A 21,752-nucleotide genomic window follows, 5' to 3' on the forward strand; every position below is an offset into this window, starting at 1 on the left:
CCCATGATCTATACAATGGAAGTATAAAATACTTAGTGTTTGACAATTTCTAACAGGCCAGGCAGGTTCTGTTAAGTAGATTTCAGCAGTTCAGAGTTACCACTCCTTTCTGGGAGATGGTCAGTGCCAAAGTAGACAGGTGTTTCTGTGGTTTTAGTGCAACTGTACCAAGGTCACCTTCCCTCTGTAGTCAAGGCTGTGTGAATCAGGCAAAAACAGAAACAGAAATACCTGGAAAAACTCAGCAGGTCTGGCAGCATCGGCGAAGAGCACAGTTGACGTTTCGAGTCCTCAGGCTCCTGGCCCAGTCAGTCTTCGCCCTCTTAATTCAGAATATTACCTCAAACATGGTGTTCGTAGGTCATACTTGGGTTAAAGGGAAACCGGACAGACAAAGGATTGAACCCTGTTTTGGAATGCGCTGGAGATGAATTTTGGTTGCGGAATAGTTCTCTACATGAATGCCCGAGAATCACAAACACTGCAAAACTGAACAATGAAAATTCTAATGAACTTGGGCCCGAGGAAATGTAATCTAATGCTCGGACATTGAGTGTTTAAAACTCAATGAATGACATCTGTCGGGATTGGAAATGGTAACCAAAGCTCAAGCTCTTTCCTTTATTAGGCACAAAGAGAATGGCAGGCTCTGGTGAACTCAGAGCGGGCACTTGGGGGTCAGTTTCATTGGCCACTGTAGGCACCGACAACCAGATTAAATCGGCAACTGCACTTAGCAGGTAGTGTCTCTGATCTTAATACTGTATAGGTAGGCTGACATTTGTAAAACATGTCCTTTGTATCTTTAAAGCCTAAAGGTTGTAATTGAGTTCATCAGTGCTGCGCTAGGGCTTTGCCACAGGAAGGATATGGAACTGGCAGAGGAGCATGTTGCCTAGCAGTAACGTTCTCCTGTTTGTGTAAGCATTCCTGGGAGCTGCCTTACAGAAGGAGGTCAAGAGAGGAGACACGAAGCTGCTTCTTGCACCTATGCTGAATTTCCTCGTCTTACCCTTTTAATGGAGCAAGTTCTGTTGAGCTTCACTACACCCCACTGAACAATTTCCAGTGGGGGAGAGAGAGAGAGAGAGAGAGAAAGAGAGGGGAAATGTGCTGCTACTTTGGGAAATAATCTACTGTATGTCTGTCCACCGGCAAGGGCAAACCACCTCACAATCCTTATCTAACATAAGCCCCTTCTGGGAATGTTTGCCTTTGGGACACTTGGTTCCTCGGCAACAGAGAGCAGCATGACGATAGTGTATTCTGATGGGGCCAAAAAGGAAAATATAATTTTAAACAATCGGTTGAATTGTAGATAAGACCTCCTGTAAAGAGTGATGTCCGTTCAAAACTGTGTATGGTAGCTCTGATCACTTCACGGCGGATTTATTGCTGTGACACTGTGCGCCCATTCATTGTTCAGTACACAACCTTCCAGTGTGTGGGCTGCTCGCACTCCTTCTCTTCATCACCACAGAACCTGTTGTAAGTGGTTTTGGGTTCGAAGCCGAGAATCTCCCGTTCTTCGTGGATACGGAATGAAAATGTCGACACTGACGTTCCGATGAAGTACCTTCAGGAAAAGCAAAGGATTAATTATGTGGTACTGTATTTAGCGAATCAGAGCATGCAGATTTAAAGTAACCGAGAAAAGAACCAGAGAGCAGGTAAGGAGAAATCTGCTTGCGCAGCTAGTTGTCACACTGTGGAATTCACTGCCTGAAAGGGCAGTGGAAACAGATTCTCCAGTAACTTTCAAAAGGAAACTCAGTAAATATTTGGGAAGGAAATAAACCGCAGGAGTATGGGACCAATCAGATAGCTTGTTCAAAGAGCCATCACAGACACAGTGGGCTAAATGGGCTGTAAGATTCTATAGCAAGTACTTTATAATGAATTACAACGGCAGTGATTTTCTTTTACTTGGGTTTCCCTTCACTGCTCTGTCACATGTTTACACATTCTCCCTCTTTCTCAGCACATTCCTTTTCCTTGTCTCCTTTCTGAAGCCTAAAAGATACATGAAGCCCTTGGCTGCGATATCAAGCCCCAGGGCCTGATGCTGGCGGGTAGGCAGATGTCACAGGCTGAGCAGCCTGTGTATACGCTCGGTGAAGTATGATTCTGACGGGACTTTACAGCGGCAATGCACGGATGGAAAGATTTTACCATTCCAGGGAAGGATCTATGAGTGGGAGATTTTTGAAGCCAGGAGGTCTTATGTTGTTTTCCTTTTTTGTAGAGTCCACTGCAACAGTCATCTTCCCCCACCTACACTCCAAAACCCCTCTATAATCAAAGCACCATAATGTAATGCCCAATGGACTGGTAGTTTCCCTAATTCACCCTATATATACATGGATTGGGGTTTCCCTCTAATAAGGACATGCCTGTAGAAATGCTTTTTCTCCCCTACAGTAGAGATGAAGATGTACTGAATGTGCCATTCTCATGTGCAATTACGCTTGGAGAATTCAATTAAAATATTTAAGAATCAGCGCAGCTTATTCAGGATCCAGTAAAACCACTGCAGAAAACTGTGAAAAACGCGTAGAAAAATTAATCTGTGGCTTAATGGGTAGCAAGCACTCTTTCCTCTGCATCAGAAGATTGTGGGTTTAAGTTCCACCCCAGAGACTTGAGCACAAAAATCCAGACTGACGCTCCCAGTGCAGCACTGTCGGAGGTGCCGTCTTTCAGCTGAGATGTTAAACCAAGGCTCTGTTTTCCCTCTTAGTTCGAAGGAAAAGGTCTTATTAAAAGAGAGGAGAGTTCTAACTAGTGTCCAGGCCAATATTTATCCCTCAGTCAGCTTATTTGGTTATTTATCCCACTGCTGTTTGTAGGAACTTACTCTGTGCAAACAGGCTGATGTGTTTTTCTGACATTACACCAGTGACTGTACTTTACAAGTACTTCATTGGCTGTGAAATGCTTTGGGACATGCAGAGGATGTGAAATGCCCTGTTTAAATGAAGTTCTGTCTTTATTTAGTCCCCAGAGTTTCCCTGATGGCTGACGTGATGCTGAGCCAGTCAGAGCAGGCAGAGCCCAGCCTGACTTGTGCCGATTTGGCAGTTTTCCCGTTAGATAGCAAGTGCCCCAGCCCCTTGCCTCTACCTGGCATGAGCACAGATCCACTGGTCAATAATTGCGATGCCCCCGTCTTTGTATAGTCGTAGCTCCGCCTGGGTCGGTTCAAATCGAATCATCTTTGGGAGAAGGCTTTTCAGCTCCATCAGCTCTAAAAGGATAAAGAAGTTAAACATGGTCATGGCCAATTCCAGTGGAATGGGAGTAACAGAATGCACACCAACATCAGACAATATTAATTTCCTTACATTTTGCACTGTCTTTATTTTTACAAAGGCTTTGCAACTAACAAACTCTATCTGCACTCCAATTAATGTATTTTGAGCTGGTTGCTCCCTTATAAAGAAAAATGTACAGGAGTTGTGAATGGGAATTTCAGCTTCAATTCCATCAAACCCCGGCCTGGCACAGAAACAACAAATACTCCCTTCGATCATTAGCATCTGCTCTTTGCCTTAACCTTCACCACTGCTGCTCTGAAAAGGCCGGCAAGAGGTGTAAAACACTATAGAAAAGTTACGGCACAGAAAGAGGCCATTCAGCCCATCGTGTCTGCACTGGCCAAAAAAGAACATTTTATAAATCTAGCTGCCCGTTCTAATCCCACCTTCCAGCACCCGGTCCGTAGCCTTGCAGGTTACAGCACTTCAGGTGCAGATCCAGGTACTTTTTAAATGAGTTGAGGGTTTCTGCCTCCACCACCAATTCAGGCAGAGAATTCCAAACACCCGCCATCCTCTGGGTGAAAAAGTTTTTCCTCATGTCCCCTCTAATCCTTCTACTGATCACCTTAAATCTGTGCCCCCTGATAATTGACCTCTCCGCTAGGGGAAACAAGGCATCCCTGTCTATTCTATCCAGGCCCCTCGTAGTCTTGTACACCTCAATCAGGTCACCCCTCAGCTTCTTCAGTTCCAAGGAAAACCCCAGCCTATCCAAAATAAAAACAAAATGCTGGAAAAACTCAGCAAGTCTGACAGCATCTGTGGAGTGAGAAACAGAGTTAACGTTTCGAGTCCGTATAACTCTTCTTCAGAGCTACAGAGAAGTAGAAATGTGATTAAGTTTATATTGTTTAAGGAGGGGTGTGGAGCAGTTGAAGCTGGATAGAAGGCCTTTGCCACTACCATTAACACTCCCTTTGTCTTTCTGTCCTAACAAAACCACACTGACTATCTCTAATTAATCCGTTCCTTTCTAAGTGACAATTTATCCTGCATCTCAGAATCGATTCTAATAATTTGCCCACCACTGAAGTCAGACTGACCGGCCTATAATTATTTGGTCTATCCCTTGCACCCTTAAATAATGGTACAATGTTTGCAGACCTCCAATCGTCTGGTACCTCGCCTGCATCTCGTGAGGATTGGAAACTGATCCTCAGAGCACCCGCTGATTCCTCCCTCGCTTCCTTTAACAGCCTGGGATACAATCCGTCTGACCCTGGTGATTTATGCACCTTCAAAGATGTCAGTCCCTCCAGTACTTCCTCTCTCACTATACTTATTGTGTCTAATATTTCACACTCCTCCTCTTTAATTAGAATATCTGCATCATCCCTCTCCTTAGTGAGGACAGGGACAAAGTACTCATTGATAACCCTGCCCACATCTTCAGCATCAGCACACAAGTTACCATGTACATCTCTGATAGGCCCTACTCTTTCCTTAGTTATTCTCTTGCTCTTAATGTACTGGTAAAACATCTTTGGGTTTTCTTTGATTTTACCAGCCAATATTTTTTTCATATCCTCTCTTTGCCTTCCTAATGACCTTTTTTACTTCACTCCTGCACTTTCTATGCTCCTCTAGGCTTTCTATAGTTTTAAGTTGTTTATGACTGTCATAACCTTTCTTTTTCTGTTTATCTTACCTTGTATACTTCTAGATAACCGGGGGCTCTAGGCTTGCAGTATTGCCCTTTTTCTTTGTGGGGACATGTCTACACTGTGCCTGTAGAATCTTGCTATTGAATGCCTCCCACTGGTCTGTCACTGATGTCCCTTCAAGCAGCTGTAACCAGTCCACTTTCACCAGATCCCCCCTCAGCGTCGTAAAATGTGTCTTTCCCCAATTTAGAACATTTCCTCCTGTTCTAGTTTTATCTTTTTCCATAATTATACTAAATCTAACTGTATGATGGTCACTATCTCCAAAATGGTCACTCATAGCTACTTCATACGCTTGCCCATTTCCTAAGACTAAATCTAGAATTGCACTCCCTCTCGTTGGGCTTGTTACGTGCTGGCTAAAAAAGTTCTCCTGAACGCAGTTCAAGAATTTTGTGCCCTCTGTGCCTATTACACAGTTCGTGTCCCAGTTGCTATTAGGGTAGTTGAAGGCCCCAGCTATTACTGCCTTATTGCTTTTGCACTCAGTAATTTACCTGCATATTTGGTCTTCTATCTCCATCTCATTATTTGGGGGGGTCTATGGTATGCTCCTGGGAATGTGGCTACCCACTTTTTTATTCCTGAGCTCAACCCATATGGCCTCATTCGATGATCCATTTACTACAACATCCCTCCTCACAGCTGTATTTGATTTTTTAACCAATAATGCTACACACCCCCCCCTTTTTTTAGCCCCCTCTCTATCCTGCCTGAAAACATCCAGGGATGTTGAGCTGCCATCTTTTTCCCTCTTTAAGCCAAGTTTCCATTATAGCAATGATGCCATGTGTCCATCTGTGCCCTCAGCTCTTCGGCTTTGTTTGCTACGCTCCTTGCATTTAAATAAATACCTTTTAACATTGCCAAATTCCTGTGATGTAAACCTTTTAACCTGTGCTTCTTCTGTCTTTTAGAGTCACCCACTAATTTTCCAGCTCCCGCTCCCTGTTCTGAATTTGTCCTATCTGAATCTGTCCTCAGGTTCCCATCCCCCTGTCAATCTAGTTTAAACTTTCCCCAACACCACCAGCGAATCTCCCTGCAAGGACCTTCATCCCGGTCCTATTCAGGTGTAGACCATCCAGTTTGTACAGATCCCACCTTCCCCAGAACTGGTCCCAATGCCCCAGAACTCTGAAGCCCTCCCTCCTACACCATCTCTCCACCCATGCATTCATCTGGTGTATTTTCCTATTTCCATACTCACTAGCACGTGGCCTTGGAGGTAATCCGGAGATTACTACCTTTGAGGTCCTGCTTGCTAATCTCTTTCCTAACTCCCTGAACTCAGCCTGCAGGACCTCATCGCTTTTTCTACCTATATCGTTGGTACGCATGTGAACCTTAACTTCTGGCTGTGCATCCTCACCCTCCAGAATGCTCTGAAGCCACTCGGTGATACCCATTGACCCTTGCACCAGGGAGGCAACATATCATTCTGGAATCACGTCTGCAACCACAGAAGCGCCTGTCTGTTCCCCTAACTATAGAATCCCCTACCACTGTTGCTCTCCTGTCTTTTGTCTGTCCTCCCTGCACAGCTGAACCAGCCATGGTTCCCTGGTCATGACTCTCTTTGCTCTATCCAGAGGATCACTTCCCCCATTAGTACTCCGAATGGAGTACCTGTTAGAAAGTGGGATGTCCTTAGGGGTCTGCTGTACCACCTGCCTTGTCTTTCTTTCTGAGGGCCACCTAGTCCCTTCCTGCCTGCTCTTTCTTAAGCTGTGGGCTGACTACCTTCTGAAACGTTATATGCATGTAGCTCTCATCCTCACGAATGCTCCTCAGTGACACCAGCTGCTCCTCGAGTTCCAAGATACGGTGCTCGAGTTTTTCCATTTGGGGGCACTTTCTGTACATGTAGTCATCCAGGACATGGGTAGCGTCCTGGAGTCCCCACGTGATACAGGATGTGCACTCAACCGGTATGAGCAGCTTTGCCATGCCTCGAATTATTTATTTACTGCACCGAAATTGGAATTTAAGTAAACACAATAAGATGTTAATGAACTCTCGCTCTGTCCTCGCACCGGTTTTTTTTCAAAGCCCTGATTCTCGCTGGAACTCTCACTCTGTCCTCCCAGCTGTATTTTTTTTAAAAAGGAAGTTTAGGGGCCCAAATACAGAAAACACAAAACTAGCAATGTACCAGGAGAAAAAGGGTAATGGAACGTTTGCCCTTCTCTTGAGGGGCTAGAATACGAAACAGTGGAAGCTTCTGTTCCAGTTATATAAAACTCCGGCCAAACTCCATCTTAAGTGCTGTGTTAAATTTTGGGCACCTCACCTCATTGGCCTTGGAATTGGTGTAGCAAAGATTCATCCAATGATAAAGGGATGAAAAAGGGTTAAATTACGAGAACAGGTTGCATGGACTAGGCTTGTATTCCCTTCAGTCTAGGAGATTATGGGGTGATCTGATTGAGGGGTTTTAAGATAATTAAAGGACTAGATAGTGAGAAACTATTTTCTTTGATGGGGGCAGTCCAGAACAAGGGAGCAAGCATAAGTTTAAAATTAGAGCGAGGCTGTTCAGGGGTGGTGTCAGGAAGCACTAAACTAGGTCAGTTTGAAACTTTCAAAACTGAGATTGATAGCCTTTGGCTGAGCAAGCGTAGCAAGGGATATGGAACCGAGGTGGGTAAATGGAGTAAAGATACAGATTAGCCATGATCTAACTAAATGGTAGAACAGGTATGAGGGGCAGAATTGCCCCCTCCTGTTCCAAGAAAACCATCAGCCCATGAAACTGAGATTGATAATTTGGCAGGATTAAGTCTCTATCCAATCGCCATGTGGACTAATGGGTAGTTGCCTTATCGTGCTGGGTGAATTTAAACAAAAATTAGAAGGGTGCACAAAATGAGTGCAAGGGAATGAGGTGAGGAAAAACAGCATCTCCTTGACCTTGGCACCATCACTGTTGGTGCTCAGCACCTGCAGGCTGGAGAATCATTGATCAGGAACGCCCAACCGGTGGTAACCGGACGACACAGGATTATTACCATCCTCACTGGCGTCTGTCGCCACAAACACTTTGTCCAATTTCAGCTCTTGCATGAGGCTGTGAATCTTCTTGACGGTTCCCTTAATGCTGGGGACATCCTTCCTGTGGCCCCAAATAAAGTCCTTTCTCCTCAGGTGCACGCCCAAGTACGGGCCCCCACTGGCCGTGCCCAACTTCACCTGCAACAAAAGGGAATTCAGAAACTCAGGGTTAGTTATAGTGTTGCATGTTCCAGTGCTCATAACGACATAAGGTTTTTTTAATCTCTGGATCATAATTGCACTGCTCTGAAAAATATTTGTGCTCATGCGCCACCTTTCACCATGTCCCACAACACATTTATGCCAATTAAGTACTTTTTAAGGATGGTCACTGTTGTAATGCAGCCAATACATGCACAGCAAGCTCCCACAAACAGGATAAATAACTGAATATTTTGTTTTTAGGTGTTGGTTGAGGGATAAATATTGGTCAGGGCACCAACTTCTTCTTGGAATAGGGAAACCTAAAGTTATGCATCCTATTGATCCCAAAGATGAAATGATACTGTTCAATCCCATTGTAAACTCAGTTCTACATTTCTGTGCCTTCTAACACAACCTTAACTCAAGTGAGGCAGTTTGTCTGTTGCAGCTCACCTTCATCCTTGTCCAATCCTCATTGTAAACAGTCTTGTCTAGTTCATCCGTAGAATTGAGGTATGTTGCCCTGAATTCATCCCCGACAATACGTAAATGTTTCGCGAACACCATGCTTCTCCGAGCCTGTGAGGAGCAGGGAGGAAGAAAGAACTTGCATTTGTTCGGCATCTTTCACAATCTCAGGACGTCCCAGAACAGCCAATGGAGTACTTTGGAAGTGGGATCACTGTTGTAACGTAGGAAACTCGGCAGCCAATGCATGCACGGCAAGATCCCACAAACAGCAATCTGACATAATTGACCGCTCAGCCGAACAGATGTACTTATTAACAAGTTTAAAAGATAAAACATGTCAAACTGCTGCTGCTGGATTCCTGAGTGCAAAAAAAACGGACCACGAAATAATGTGGAGATTTGAGGTGTAATCTGCAAATGTCCCAAGGATCATGCGAGGATGAACCACTGGCCACAGGCTTGAGGAAACCATACAGCAACAGCATCAACATTTTGCATTTACCTAGTGCCAGGAACATTGTAAACATCGAGACACTTTACTGGAGGTGCTATCAAACAAAATTTAATGTTAAGACACAGGACGAGATATTAGGGCAGGTGGAGGTAGGTTTTAAGGAGCGCCTTAAAGGTGAAGGGAGGTTAAGGGAGAAGATTCCAGAGCTTAGAGCCCGTCAGCTGAAGGCATGATCACCAATGGCGCCGGAAAAGAAATCAGGGATGCTCTAGAGGCCAGAATTGGAGAAACACAGAGATCTTGGAAGGGCTATAGGAGATTGTTATTGCAATTGTATGGTTGAATTTGACTGTTTCTGTATAATTTAACAAGTGTTAAGTAATAGGTGAGACAGAAGGTAGGTGAGGAGGAAGGTTTTTAACCCTATGATTGTAGAAAAAGTCTTCCTTTTTTTGATTGTAGTGCTTAAATCCCCAAATTGCATCTACAGCAATATAATACTCACATCCCAGTAACTTTTGTCTGCATAATGGTCATGAAGGAGGTTTTCTGCTCTGTCTAACATTACAGACCTGGAACATAATCAATTATCTGGTCAGGAAGCAGCCTTATAACATGAAACATGTAATAAAATGCTTTGATGACCAATGCTGGATATCCAGCTCACCCTACACCATATGCCGGTACATCAGGTCAAACCCAATACAGCATTTAAAGAACCAGAAGGATGAATTTTCATTTATATAGCGCCTTTCACAACCTCAGGACGTCCCAAAGTGTTTTAGAGCCAATGTAATATTGTTGAATTGTAGTCAACGCTGATGTAGGAATTGTGACAGCCAATTTGCACACAGCAAGTTAGATCAGGAAATAATAATCAGGTGGCCTCAAAACTGAGGTTTGTAGAAGAAAATATTGAAGGCCAGAGAAAGAATGAGTTACAGTGAGAGATTGCATCGGGCATTCTAATTTTAACACAGTGAAGGAGCAACTGAGAGAAACAGTACATTCAAAAGAACCACAAGGAATTCAGAAGAATGATGACAACAGTAATGCTGATAAAATGGGAGACAAGTAAGAAATCGAAACAGATGGAGGCCGAGGTTAAAAGTGAGGGGATTGTCCCACACTTTTCCTGTGCCGTGCCCAGACACTGGAATAGTATTGGGTCTTGAGGAGGGAATGCTTTAAAGGGTGCTAAAGTGCTGTACGCTGCAACAGAAAGAAGAAATTAAATTCCCTGGTGGCAGATATTATTATTGGCGACAGCAGCATTGTGGTAATATTACAGGACTGATAATCCAGATGCCTGGACTAATGCTCCAGAGACTCAAGTTCAGTTGTTTAAATTCAATTGATAAACAGGGAGTTTAAATTCAATTGATAAATCTGGAATAAAATGCTAGTCTCTTTAATAATGATCATGAAACTACCAGATTTTTGTAAAAACACATCTGGTACACTCGTGTCCTTCAGGGAAGGAAATCTGCCATCCTTACTTGGTCTGGTCCATATGTGACTCCAGATCCACAGCAACGTGGCTGACTCTGAAATGCCCTAGCAAGCCACTCAGTTCAAGGGCAATTATGGATGGACAATAAATGCTGGCCTTGCCAGTGACGCCCATGAACAAATTTTTTTTTAAATGTAGCAATGGAAGACATGTTGAAACTCCACTTGGGGTCAAAGGAGATGATGGCAGGCAAATGGATGCAGCCAAAGTTAAGAGGTGGTAACAGTTGGTTAGGCTTGGAGACTGATGAAACTGCTAATATTGCACCGTGCCCCGCAAACTGCTAAAAGATACTTTAGGAAAAGAATTATCATAAACATCTATCTACCTAAAAATCTTGTGTTTACATCTGCAATAGTTGTAAAAACACAGAACCTATCAGTTCTGATTTTACATGGGGGAAATTTCCACTCCTCCAATACTGGATCTGACACAAGCACTGCCACAAATCACAGCAGGTAAAGGTGAGGTAGAGCTGGGCATGGTCAGCACACATGTAGAACCTGACATTGTGGTTTTGGGTGATGTTGCTGAGGGACAGCATGGAGATGAGAAATATGGGACCAAGGATAGATCCTTGGCGCACTCTGGAGATAATGGTGCAGGAGTGGGAAGAGAAGCCATTGCAAGGAGATTTTCTGGCCGCAACGGGATAGACTGTAAACTGAACCAGCTCCTAAACAGCTGGGCAAGATGCTGTCTGACCTGCTGCGTTTTTTCCTGCATTTTCTGTTTTGATTTCCAGCATCCTCTTTTCAAATGCAAAAGAGGTGTTGGATAAAGATGGTGTGGTCAACCATGTGAAAGATTACAGACAGTTTAAGAAAGATGAAGAGGGATAGTGCACAATGGTCACAGTCAATTTGGGTTACATAGAATCTACAGCAGAGAAACAGATAAATGCCAGCATTTACGCTGCAGATAAAAGGACATCATTTGTGACTTGGATAAAGGGTATTGCCACCTCACAACATCCTCTGCTCCTCAAAGGAAAATTCCCCACATTCCCCAAACTGCTTCCATTGCAGGAAAATACCAGATTAAGTCACAACATGGTCCCTCTTTGCTCATCCACACTTCCAAATCTTCAGGGAGTTGTGATGATGAGCAGACAGATTGCAAACTGCAATGCCATTATGGTTGCTGGAGGTGTCTCCTTCTGGGAAGCGGGACAAATGCTATCCATTTTGGGGAGTACTGCCACATCAGTTTTTGTGCAACGCATTTGAAAACATTTTCAAAATCAAAGACTTGAAGTTGATGGCATATGTAAGAGGTGCTCTTCTAGTGTTTTTTGGTTTTGTCTGACAATACAGATGGATTTGAGTTTTGGGGATATTCCCTGCTAACTTACAAATATATTTCAAGAAGGAACTGAAGAGACAGTGTAAGTACAAAATGTTGCACATATACACCTCGAGTACTGCTTTGGTCTCCTTACTTAAAGAGGGATATACTTGCATTGGAGGAAGCTCAGAGAAGGTTCAATAGGCTGATTCCTTGGATGAAGGGGTTCTCTGATGAGGAAAGGTTGAGCAGGTTCGGCCAATACTCACTGGAGTTTAGAAGAATGTGAGGTGATCTTATTGAAGCATCTAAGATTCTGAGGGGGATTGATGGGGTAGGTACTGAGAGGATATTTCCCGCTCGTGGGGGAATCTAGGGGCCACAGATTCAAAATAAGGGGAATCCCATTTAAGACAGGAATGAGGAGGAATTCCTTCTCTCAGGGGGTTGTTAGTCTGTGGAAATCTCCCCCTCCCCACTGAGCAGTGGAATATATTGAGTATTAAGTACATTCAAGGATGAGTTAGACAGATTTTTGATCTATTAGGGTGTCAAGGGTTATGGGGGGCAGATTATGGGGAGGTTATGCAGTTAAGGTCACAATCAGATCAGCCATGCTCTTGTTGAATCGAGGGGCTGATTGGCTTACTCCTATTTCTTGTGTTCCTCAACAAGATTCCTCTGACAGGGGTTTTCTCAGCACTTTAAAAAAAATTGTCACCAGATGTAACTACGATGGGGTATCTGCACGTATGGTGACTACCCAGCTCTCATCAGCCCAATTCCTTCGTCTGCTTTTGAGTTCCTCCTTCTGGCTTCATCAACAAGTATCCCCATCACCTTTCCACCCTTATTAATTCCCATTGCCTCATTGCTGCTTGTGAGATCTTGCTATGCTCCCATGAGCTCCCATGTTTCCTACATTACAGCAGTGAGTAGACCGCAAAGGATTTCATTGGATGTGAAGCACTTTGGGACATTCCGAGGTTTTGAAAAGCGCCAAAGAAATGCAGGTATTTTGTCTTTCTTTACCAGATCCTCACATAGAAAGTCGTAAGGGCAAGAGTTTTACTAGAAGAAGCAGAGGTCTGACACAGTGCTGGACATGCACATTCCTTGGTACTTAACCAACACTCAAGTGTCCCTTCAGCCTGGTCAGATGAACACTGATTTATTCTACTTTTTAAAAGAGTTCTCTTGCACTGGTATGAAATAAGCATCGGGGGTTTTTAAAAAAAAAAAACATCGACAGATCCACCCAAGAAATGTCGAAATAAATATATTTTACAGTCTCTCAGTCGTGGTCACTCACTCACTGTGCTGTGGTGTTTTTCAGAAGAACTGGCACCATGATAGAAGCTGAGCCCTGCACAGACACGCAGGCAACACTGAGGCCTCTCGTCTCCTCATAGCCCCAAAACCAACCCCTGTCAGAACAGAAACAGATGCAAATTGAGGTTAGTGGCACAATTTAACATCACAAACTCCTTTACTTCCTCAGGTTTCACAGCTGCTGGCCTTCTTGTTAGCACAAGTTGCTTCGAAGTAACAGGCTGTGCATTATACGCCTGAGGAAGAAAGGCTTGCATTTCTATGGCACCTTTCATGACAATCCAAAACATTTTAAGCCAAGAAATTTATTTTGAAGTACAGTCACTGTCGTAATGTAGGAATCATAGCAGCCAATTTACACACAGCAAGCTCCATGGAGCAGCAATGTGATAAGGATCAAATAATCTGCTTTATTGATGTTGGTTGAGGGATAACTACTGGTCAGGTCACGAGGGAGAATTCCCCTGCACTTCATCAAAATAGGGCCGTGGGATCATTTGCATCTACCTAAAGACGGACAGGGACTTGGTTTAATGTCTCTTGGTGCCTCTGAAATCTGGGCACACACAGAAAAAGGTTCGTCATATGGGACAATCTGTCATCTGTCCAAAGGCAGATTATGTGATTATTATCACGCTGCTGTTTGTGGGACATTGCTGTGTGCAAACTGGCTGTCACAATTCCTACATTATAATTTGAAAACTACTTCAATGACTGTAAAACACTTTGGGACACCCACACTCCCTACAAACTGAAAAGTGACTTTATGCATGAAACAATCTGGGTGGGAATGGGTCTGGGATACAGACTAAATATTTCAACCGTTGATAAACTCACTGATCATTATGCCAGAAGCTTTGTGCTCTCCCATTTCCGAGAGTTTGTAAAATAACCATGTTTTGAGCAAAGTCAGCAGACAAATGAGCAAGTGCCGCAGGTTACAAATCTGTACTTAAATTCTCAGCTCGTTCCAAAAGAAGTTTTTGAGGTTCTCTGTAATATTAAATCACTTGGACCAGTGACCATGATGGAAAATTTATACAGGAAATCTTTAACCAACCTATGTCCATGTAATGGTTATACTCGTGGGGTTAAACATTACCAGGCTGCTTTCCCAGAATGTCTTCTCAGCCTTCAGCCATCTCAAGACAAGGCCAAGCTGCGATAGCCTCGCTTGCAGGATTCTAGGCAAGGTAAGGGTTAATCAGGCTGTCCTGAAGTCTGCTAATGTTATACTGCTATTGATTTCTTTCGATAGCGTAATGATATTAACCTTTAACATTTATCTGTAAAGCAGAGAAGGTTAAGTCAATTTAAAGTATCACTGGACTATAGATCCATGGCTGATCATAAAGCAACCGTAAGTTTAGTCACTTCAGTCAACTTAGTCAAAAGAAAACGCCAGTGTGTACTGATTCATATATCTTAGAGAACTTTGATCAGTTGACGATACTTGTGGGGATAAACTGAGTTCTGCAAAGGAAAACTGGTGTGAAATGACACCGAATCAAAGAGAGACTTATGAAATAGGAATTATATATGCAAAACTATTGATAAGGTGAAAGAAAAAGGGAAAACTAAGCAATTAAAATAAATGTAATTGAACCATTCTCAACCAATAACATTTTTCTTATTCGGAGTTGTATTTTTATAATATAATTATATTATATTAATGCAGAATCGTGTTGATTATCAGGTGAAACAAATGTATAAAAATTAGTTGCAAGGTAAGCAATCAGAACTGTAACATGTTTGGATCCCCAGCCAACCATCCTTGAGCCTGGTTACCATTATTACCTTTTAGCTGTATGTTTTATGTACTATTACTGTGCATGTGCTTAAATCTGAGATATCTGGTTTTCAGTGAAGGATCTTATTATTTGAGAAGTAAATTATATATGAAAGCTCACCTCCAACAGTGGGATAAACAATCACCACTAATTAACTTAATCTCTTGCTCGCAATTAGTTCAATAATTGTGTGTGTCACTTGTGCAGACTTGCAATCAGTATCCGTTAATTTGCTAAAGTAAAATACTGCAGATGCTTGAAAATCAGAAATAAAAACAGAAAATGAGGGAAGTGCACAGCAGGTCTCTGACCTGTGAAGTTGCTTTGATTTTTAGTTGAAGTTAACATGATGACAAAGGGGGGGAACAAATAAAAGTCATTCCCAATTGTCCAGCTACCAGAATTGCAGAAAGGAATATTCAAGATAAAGTGTTTTATAAAAGAGATAAGAAGGGTCTGAGCCATTGTAATGCACTGCTCCTCCAAAAAGTAGCTGAATGGACACAAACTGCATCCATTTCTTTCATCGTTTTAATGCTTGCTTGTTTTTCTGTACATTTCAAAGGGAATTAGATAAATATTTAGAAGAAAATTGCAGGGCTACAGGGGAAGAGGAGCGTAGAGGGACTCATTTCTCTTTCAAAGAACTGGCGCAGGCACGATGGGCCTATTGGCCTCTTTGTGCTTTATGATTCAACAAGCCTTGCCACACAAATGAGACAGACCCCAAAGGTTGCAATGTTACATCACACTCCTGCCTTGGCTGATATCAAAGAAAGAAATAAAGAATGAACGCTATATTGCATTCCAATACGAATCACAAACAAGTCTTCCAAATACCTGTAAAATCCCTGTCTGTCATTCCTGTAGGCGAGATCCTCGATGCAGAGCCGTTCATCCACCTTTTCTTCCCAGTGGCCCTCTGTCCAGCCTTCTGCATATCCTTGCAGAACATAGATTTGCTGTATGAAGGGACCGCCAGACTCTGAGTGAGCAACAGAGAGAGACATCACAAAGGGAAATCAGAACCAACAAGGCATCATTGAAACAGGAATGCACAGCCTGAAAGGGCAGTGGAAGCAGATTCAATAGCAACTTTCAAAAGGTAGATGGATCAGTACTTGAAAAGGAAAAATTTTCAGGGCAATTGGGGAAAGAGCAGGTGTACAGGACTAATAGGACATCTGTTTAAAAGTGCTGGCACAGGCATGATGGGAGAGAGAGAATCTGTGAGATGCTGCTCCACCAATCTCAGATTCTGTATCTCCCGATCATAGTACTCTTCCAGAGACAGAATCTGTGATTGGAGGAGCAGCAAAGGTGGGAGGTTGGGGGCAAACTATTTTCACATTGCAACCCAGGGCCAAGGTGGTTTTTAAAAGTACTATTTATTGATACTCTTTTCCATCAGCCTCGTTCTTTCTTGTTCACTGGTAATGGTAACTCAGCAAATTTATCAACAGCTGGCATTCCATTATCAGGTAGGAACTTGTTTTTTTTTTTAATCGTTCATTCACAGGATGTGGGTGTCGGCTGGTTAGGCCAGCATTTATTGCCCATCCCTAATTGCCCTTGAGAAGGTGGTGGTGAGCTGCCTTCTTGAACTGCTGTGGTCCATGTGGTGCAGGTATACCCACAGTGCTGTTAGGGAGGAAGTTCCAGGATTTTGACCCAACGACAGTGAAGGAACAGCGATATATTTCCAAGTCAGGATGATGAGTGGCTTGGAGGGGAACTTCCAGGTGGTGGTGTTCCCAACTGTCTGCTGCCCTTGTCCTTCTAGATGATAGCGGTCATAGGTTTGGAAGGTGCTGTCGAAGAAACCTTGGTGTTCTCCAGATGGTGTTCTGTCTGTTTTGTGAAGCAGTAAAGGAAGGTTCTGATGTTTCAAAAGGGAATTAGATTTTATAAATACATGTTCCTATCATGTGGTTTCATGAGACAGGAATGTCCATTGACTTGGAGGTAGTGCAATTTTTGGGACTTCTCCTTTTAATGGATGAAAAATCCTTCTGTTCCCAAATTCCTAAAATGTACCATTTTTTCCCTTTTCGATATTTTATTAAGGTGACAGAAAATTGGTGATTATACGTTAATTTCGTTACAGCAAAATATAACTTACATGTACCGAAATTGTCGTTTATTTCATGAAAAACGTGAGCTGTATGTACGTGTTCTAACTTGCTTACGAATGGGGCTCTTATCTTTAACGTACTGTGAGTGGCAACCAAGAATGTTTTTTTTCTTTATGCCATTGCCTACCTTGTGACAGGGAAACGGACTGTGATCTACACTAAAATAAAAGCAAAATACTGCGGATGTTGGGAGATCTGAAATGAAAACAGAAAGTGCTGGAAAAACCTAGTGCTGGAAAAACCTATCAGGTCTGGCAGCATCTAGGGAGAGAGAAACAGAGTCAACGTCAATTTCAATATGACTCTTCTTCAGAACTGTGATATTCCCAATTGATTTTGACTAACTCAGCGCAGGCTTGGAGTCATAATTACTGCCAGATCACAATGCATTTATCCACTGCTCCACCAGTGATCTTCATAGAATCTTCTTGAGTGAGTTTTGGAGACATGGACAGGAGAATGGTGTGGGCTTCTTTACTTAGTTTGAAAGTGTCAATCCATTTTGAAAGAGGAAATGATTACAATTAAATGCATAATAGATAGTGCACACTTTCCTTGTGATCTTAAATTGGTTGATACATCAGGTTTGTGCATGTTGCAACAGGAAAAGTAGTTTGTCATGTCTCTTTGATGCAGTAAATTAGCACATGAAGGGGGCACCAAGAGAAAATTTTAGCTCAATATTCTACTTATGTGCTCCTGACATATTAATTGACCTTGGCACATGATTTCCTATTCACTAAAGAGGTGCAACATTTTATCTCTTTTGGTCCGGCTGCATCTGAAAATTTCTACCTAAGTGGCTGTGGACTTCTTTCTAGCCTCCTTGCAACAGCTCTGTACTGCCCAAACTACCCACCTCATTGTTGAGGGGGGGGGAAACACAATTCCACCAATTTCCATTCCATCTGCTTGCATTGTATTGAATGGTGGAATGAAAGGACAAAAAACTGATTCAAGTAGGGTGAGGCCATGGAGGGATTTGAAAACATGGGTGAGAATTTTAATATCAAGACTTACTGGGAGCCAACGCAGGTCAGCGTTCACAGGGGTGATGGGGGAATGCGAGTTAAGACACGGGCAGCAGAATTTCGGATGACCTCAAGATTAAGGAAGGTAGAATGTTCTTTTTGCTTTATTCTTTCACGGGATGTGGGTGTAGCTGGCAAGGCCGGCATTTGTTGCCCATCCCTAATTGCCCTTGAACTGAGAGGCTTGCTAGGCCATTTCAGAGGGCAGTTAAAAGTCAACCACATTCTTGTGGGTCTGGGGTCACATTTAGGCCAGACCAGGTAAGGACAGCAGATTTCCTTTCCAAAAGGAAATTAGCTACTGAGTCTAGATTTTAATTCCAGGTTTTTAAAAATTGAATTTAAATTCCACCAGCTGCCAGGTGGGGTTTGAACCCATTACCCCAGGGTATTAGCCTGGGAGTCTGAATGACTAGTCCAGTGACATGACCACCATGCCAATCTCTCTCCCGTGTGGGAGACCAGTCAGGAGTGTGTTGGAATAGTTAAGCCTAGAGGTAATAAAGGCATAAATGAGGGTTTCAACAGATTCAAGAAGCTTTAATTATGTATAAAAATAACATACACACACACCACAGTCTTTGGTATATGTACTACATTTTGTTTTACTCATTCACGGGATGTGGGCTTCGTTGGCTGGGCCAACATTTATTGCCCATCCCTAATTGCCCTTGAGAAGGTGGTGGTGAGCTGCCTTCTTGAACCGCTGCAATCTATGTGGTGTAGGTACACCCACAGTGCTGTTAGGAAGGGAGTTCCAGGATTTTGACCCAGTGACAGTGAAGGAACAGCGATATATTTCCAAGTCAGGATGCTGAGTGACTTGGAGGGGAACTTCTAGGTGGTGGTGTTCCCATGCATCTGTTGCCCTTGTCCTTCTAGGTAGCGGTCGTGGGTTTGGAAGGTGCTGTCTAAGAAGCCTTGGTGAGTTCCTGCAGTGCATCTTGTAGATGGTGCACACTGCTGTTACTGTGCGTCGGTGGTGAAGGGAGTGAATGTTTGTTGATGTGGTGCCGATCAAGCGGACTGCTTTGTCCTGGACGCTGTCCAGCTTCTTGAGTGTTGTGGGAGCTGCACTCATCCAGGCAAGTCGGGAGTATTCATCACACTCCTGACTTGTGCCTTGTAGATGGTGGAGAGGCTTTGGGGAGTCAGGTGGTGAGTTGCTCGTCGCATAATTCCTAGCCTCTGACCTGCTCATGTAGCCACAGTATTTATATGGCTAGTCCAGTTCAGTTCCTGGTCAATGGTAACCCCCAGGGTGTTGATAGTGGGGGATTCAGTGATGGTAATGCCATTGAACATCAAGGGGCGATGGTTGGATTCTCTCTTGCTGGAGATGGTCATTGCCCGACACTTGTGTGGCGTGAATGTTACTTGCCACTTGTCAGCCCAAGCCTGGATATTGTCCAGGTCTTGCTGCATTTGGATATGGACTGCTCCAGTATCTGAGGAGTTGCAAATGGTGCTGAACATTGTGCAATCATCAGTAAATATCCCCTATTCTGATGATGAAGGGAAGGTCATTGATGAAGCAGTTAAAGATGGTTGGGCCTAGGACACTACCCTGAGGAACTCCTGCAGTGATGTCCTGGAGCTGAGATGATTGACCTCCAACAACCACAACCATCTTCCTTTGTGCTAGGTATGACTCCAACCAGCGGAGAGATTTCCCCCCGATTCCCATTGCCTATCTAAAGAAGGAAGCTCTAAAAAAAAATTCAAACACAAATACAGGTGATATTGCACGACTACATTACCTAAGAGTAAAAATAAAGCCCACGAAATCCAAAAGGTAGCCCCCAAAAAAACAAGAAGTAGACCGAGAAAATCTCAACAAGGGCCCTCGAAAAGAAAAAAATATTTTGACCCATGACCCAAACCATGGAAGGAACTATGAAGGAATTATGTACTGAATAAAACATTAAACAGCCCCAAACTAATTTGGAAGTTCTCAATAAAGTGAGATCACGTTTCCTGTTCATCGTTTACATTTGTCCCATACTTAGCAAGCAATCAGAATTTCCCTAGGCTGGTTAAGGTTAAAGGTACCTGCAATGAACTGTTCATATTCAATGATGGGGATGTTCTTATTAAGGCTTGGCACGTCAAAAAATGCAGACCAGGGAATGCGAACTTGTTCAAGACCTTTGCTCTGCCAGTGGTAGAGATGCCCCCAGGGAGGGAGGACCAGCACCCAATCTTCACTCTTCAGCAGTGTCTTTGTCAAGCATGCCATACGGAGATAGACATCCCGCCGAAGATTAAATCCCTCAGGTGGATTCACATCATATAATAGATACCTAAAGGGACACAGAACACTCCCATGACAGGCTACATTTTATGTCCTTTTTTATCATCTGAAGTGCATTCCTGATATAGGTTTGATTTCTCCATTACTGAAAATGAGTGGGGGTGGGTGGGGTTGGAGGCAACTGAGAGATAATAGGAAGGTGGGACAGGTTTGTCGTTTTTTAGATCCTTTATAATGGGAAAAAAACTGATAGGCAATGCATGCACGTTTCGAACTTTTAATATATTATAGCTTAATTCACCTATTATCTTATATATGTTGCACCCCACCTGGTACTTAGTGCTCCTTATCAACTTATTACCAACCTGTGTGCTATTATTGCACCTTCCCTCCATTATTGCTGTTCCTGTGGAATATTATTGTCCCTTCTCTCCATTCTTACTGTCCCTGTGGAGTATTATTGTCCTTTCCCTCCATTATTACTGCCTCAGTGGAGTATAGTTGTCCCTTCCCCCCATTATTACTGTTCCTGTGGAATATTATTGTCCCTTACCTCCGTTATTACTGTCTCTGTGGAGTATAATTGTCCCTTCGCTCCATTATTGCTGCCCCTGTGCAGCAGCATTACCTCTTCTCTCCATTATTACGATCCCTGTGGAGCATTATTATAACCCCTGTGGAGTATTATTACCTCTTCTCTCCGTTATTACTGCCCTGCGGAGTATTATTGTATTTTCTCTCCGTTATTACTGCCCCTGTGAAGTATTATTCTTTTCTCTCCGTTATTACTGCCCCCATGGAGTAGTATTGTATTTTCTCTCCGATATTACTGCCCCTGTGGAGTATTATTGTCTTTTCTTTCCATTATTACTGCCCCTGCGTAGTATTGTCTTTTCTCTCCGTTATTACTGCCCCTGCGGAGTAGTATTGTCTTTTCTCTCTGTTATTACTGCCGCTGTGGAGTATTATTGTCTTTTTGCTCCGTTATTACTGCCCCTGTAGAGTATTATTGTCTTTTTGCTCCGTTATTACTGCCCCTGCGGAGTAGTATTGTCTTTTCTCTCCATTAGTACTGCCGCTGTGGAGTATTATTGTCCCCGTGCGGGGTATTATTACCGGGGTTACCTGCGGTGTTGGGCCGCCGAGACGCCATCGCCGCCGGTCTGCCCGGGGCTGAAAGCGCCGCCGTCCCCGGGCGTTTGGGCCCCGCCGGGCGGCCCCAGGCCCAGGAGGAGGGAGAGGAAAGCGGACAGACGCAGCCAGACCGCCATGTTGGCGGGAGGAGGAGGGAGCGGGGTCGTTG

The 21,752-nt window shown here is 43.4% G+C and overlaps 1 protein-coding gene across 1 annotated transcript; it reads right to left on the reverse strand.

Annotated features, from left to right (window-relative positions):
- Positions 1 to 297: 297 nt before the first annotated feature.
- pofut2 (protein O-fucosyltransferase 2) lies at positions 298 to 21,729 on the reverse strand. Its single transcript, XM_078551508.1, has 9 exons — positions 21,575 to 21,729; positions 20,248 to 20,498; positions 15,870 to 16,014; positions 13,224 to 13,334; positions 9,613 to 9,679; positions 8,636 to 8,761; positions 7,996 to 8,176; positions 3,124 to 3,247; positions 298 to 1,576 (listed from the first exon to the last, which is right to left on the reverse strand). The coding sequence occupies exons 1-9, from the start codon at positions 21,718 to 21,720 to the stop codon at positions 1,423 to 1,425; spliced, it is 1,305 nt and encodes a 434-aa protein (XP_078407634.1). The 5' UTR covers positions 21,721 to 21,729; the 3' UTR covers positions 298 to 1,422.
- Between the last annotated feature and the right edge of the window lie 23 nt (positions 21,730 to 21,752).

Source organism: Cetorhinus maximus, chromosome 11 (assembly GCF_964194155.1).
Source record: "Cetorhinus maximus chromosome 11, sCetMax3.hap1.1, whole genome shotgun sequence".
Classification (NCBI taxonomy): Eukaryota; Metazoa; Chordata; class Chondrichthyes; order Lamniformes; family Cetorhinidae; genus Cetorhinus; species Cetorhinus maximus.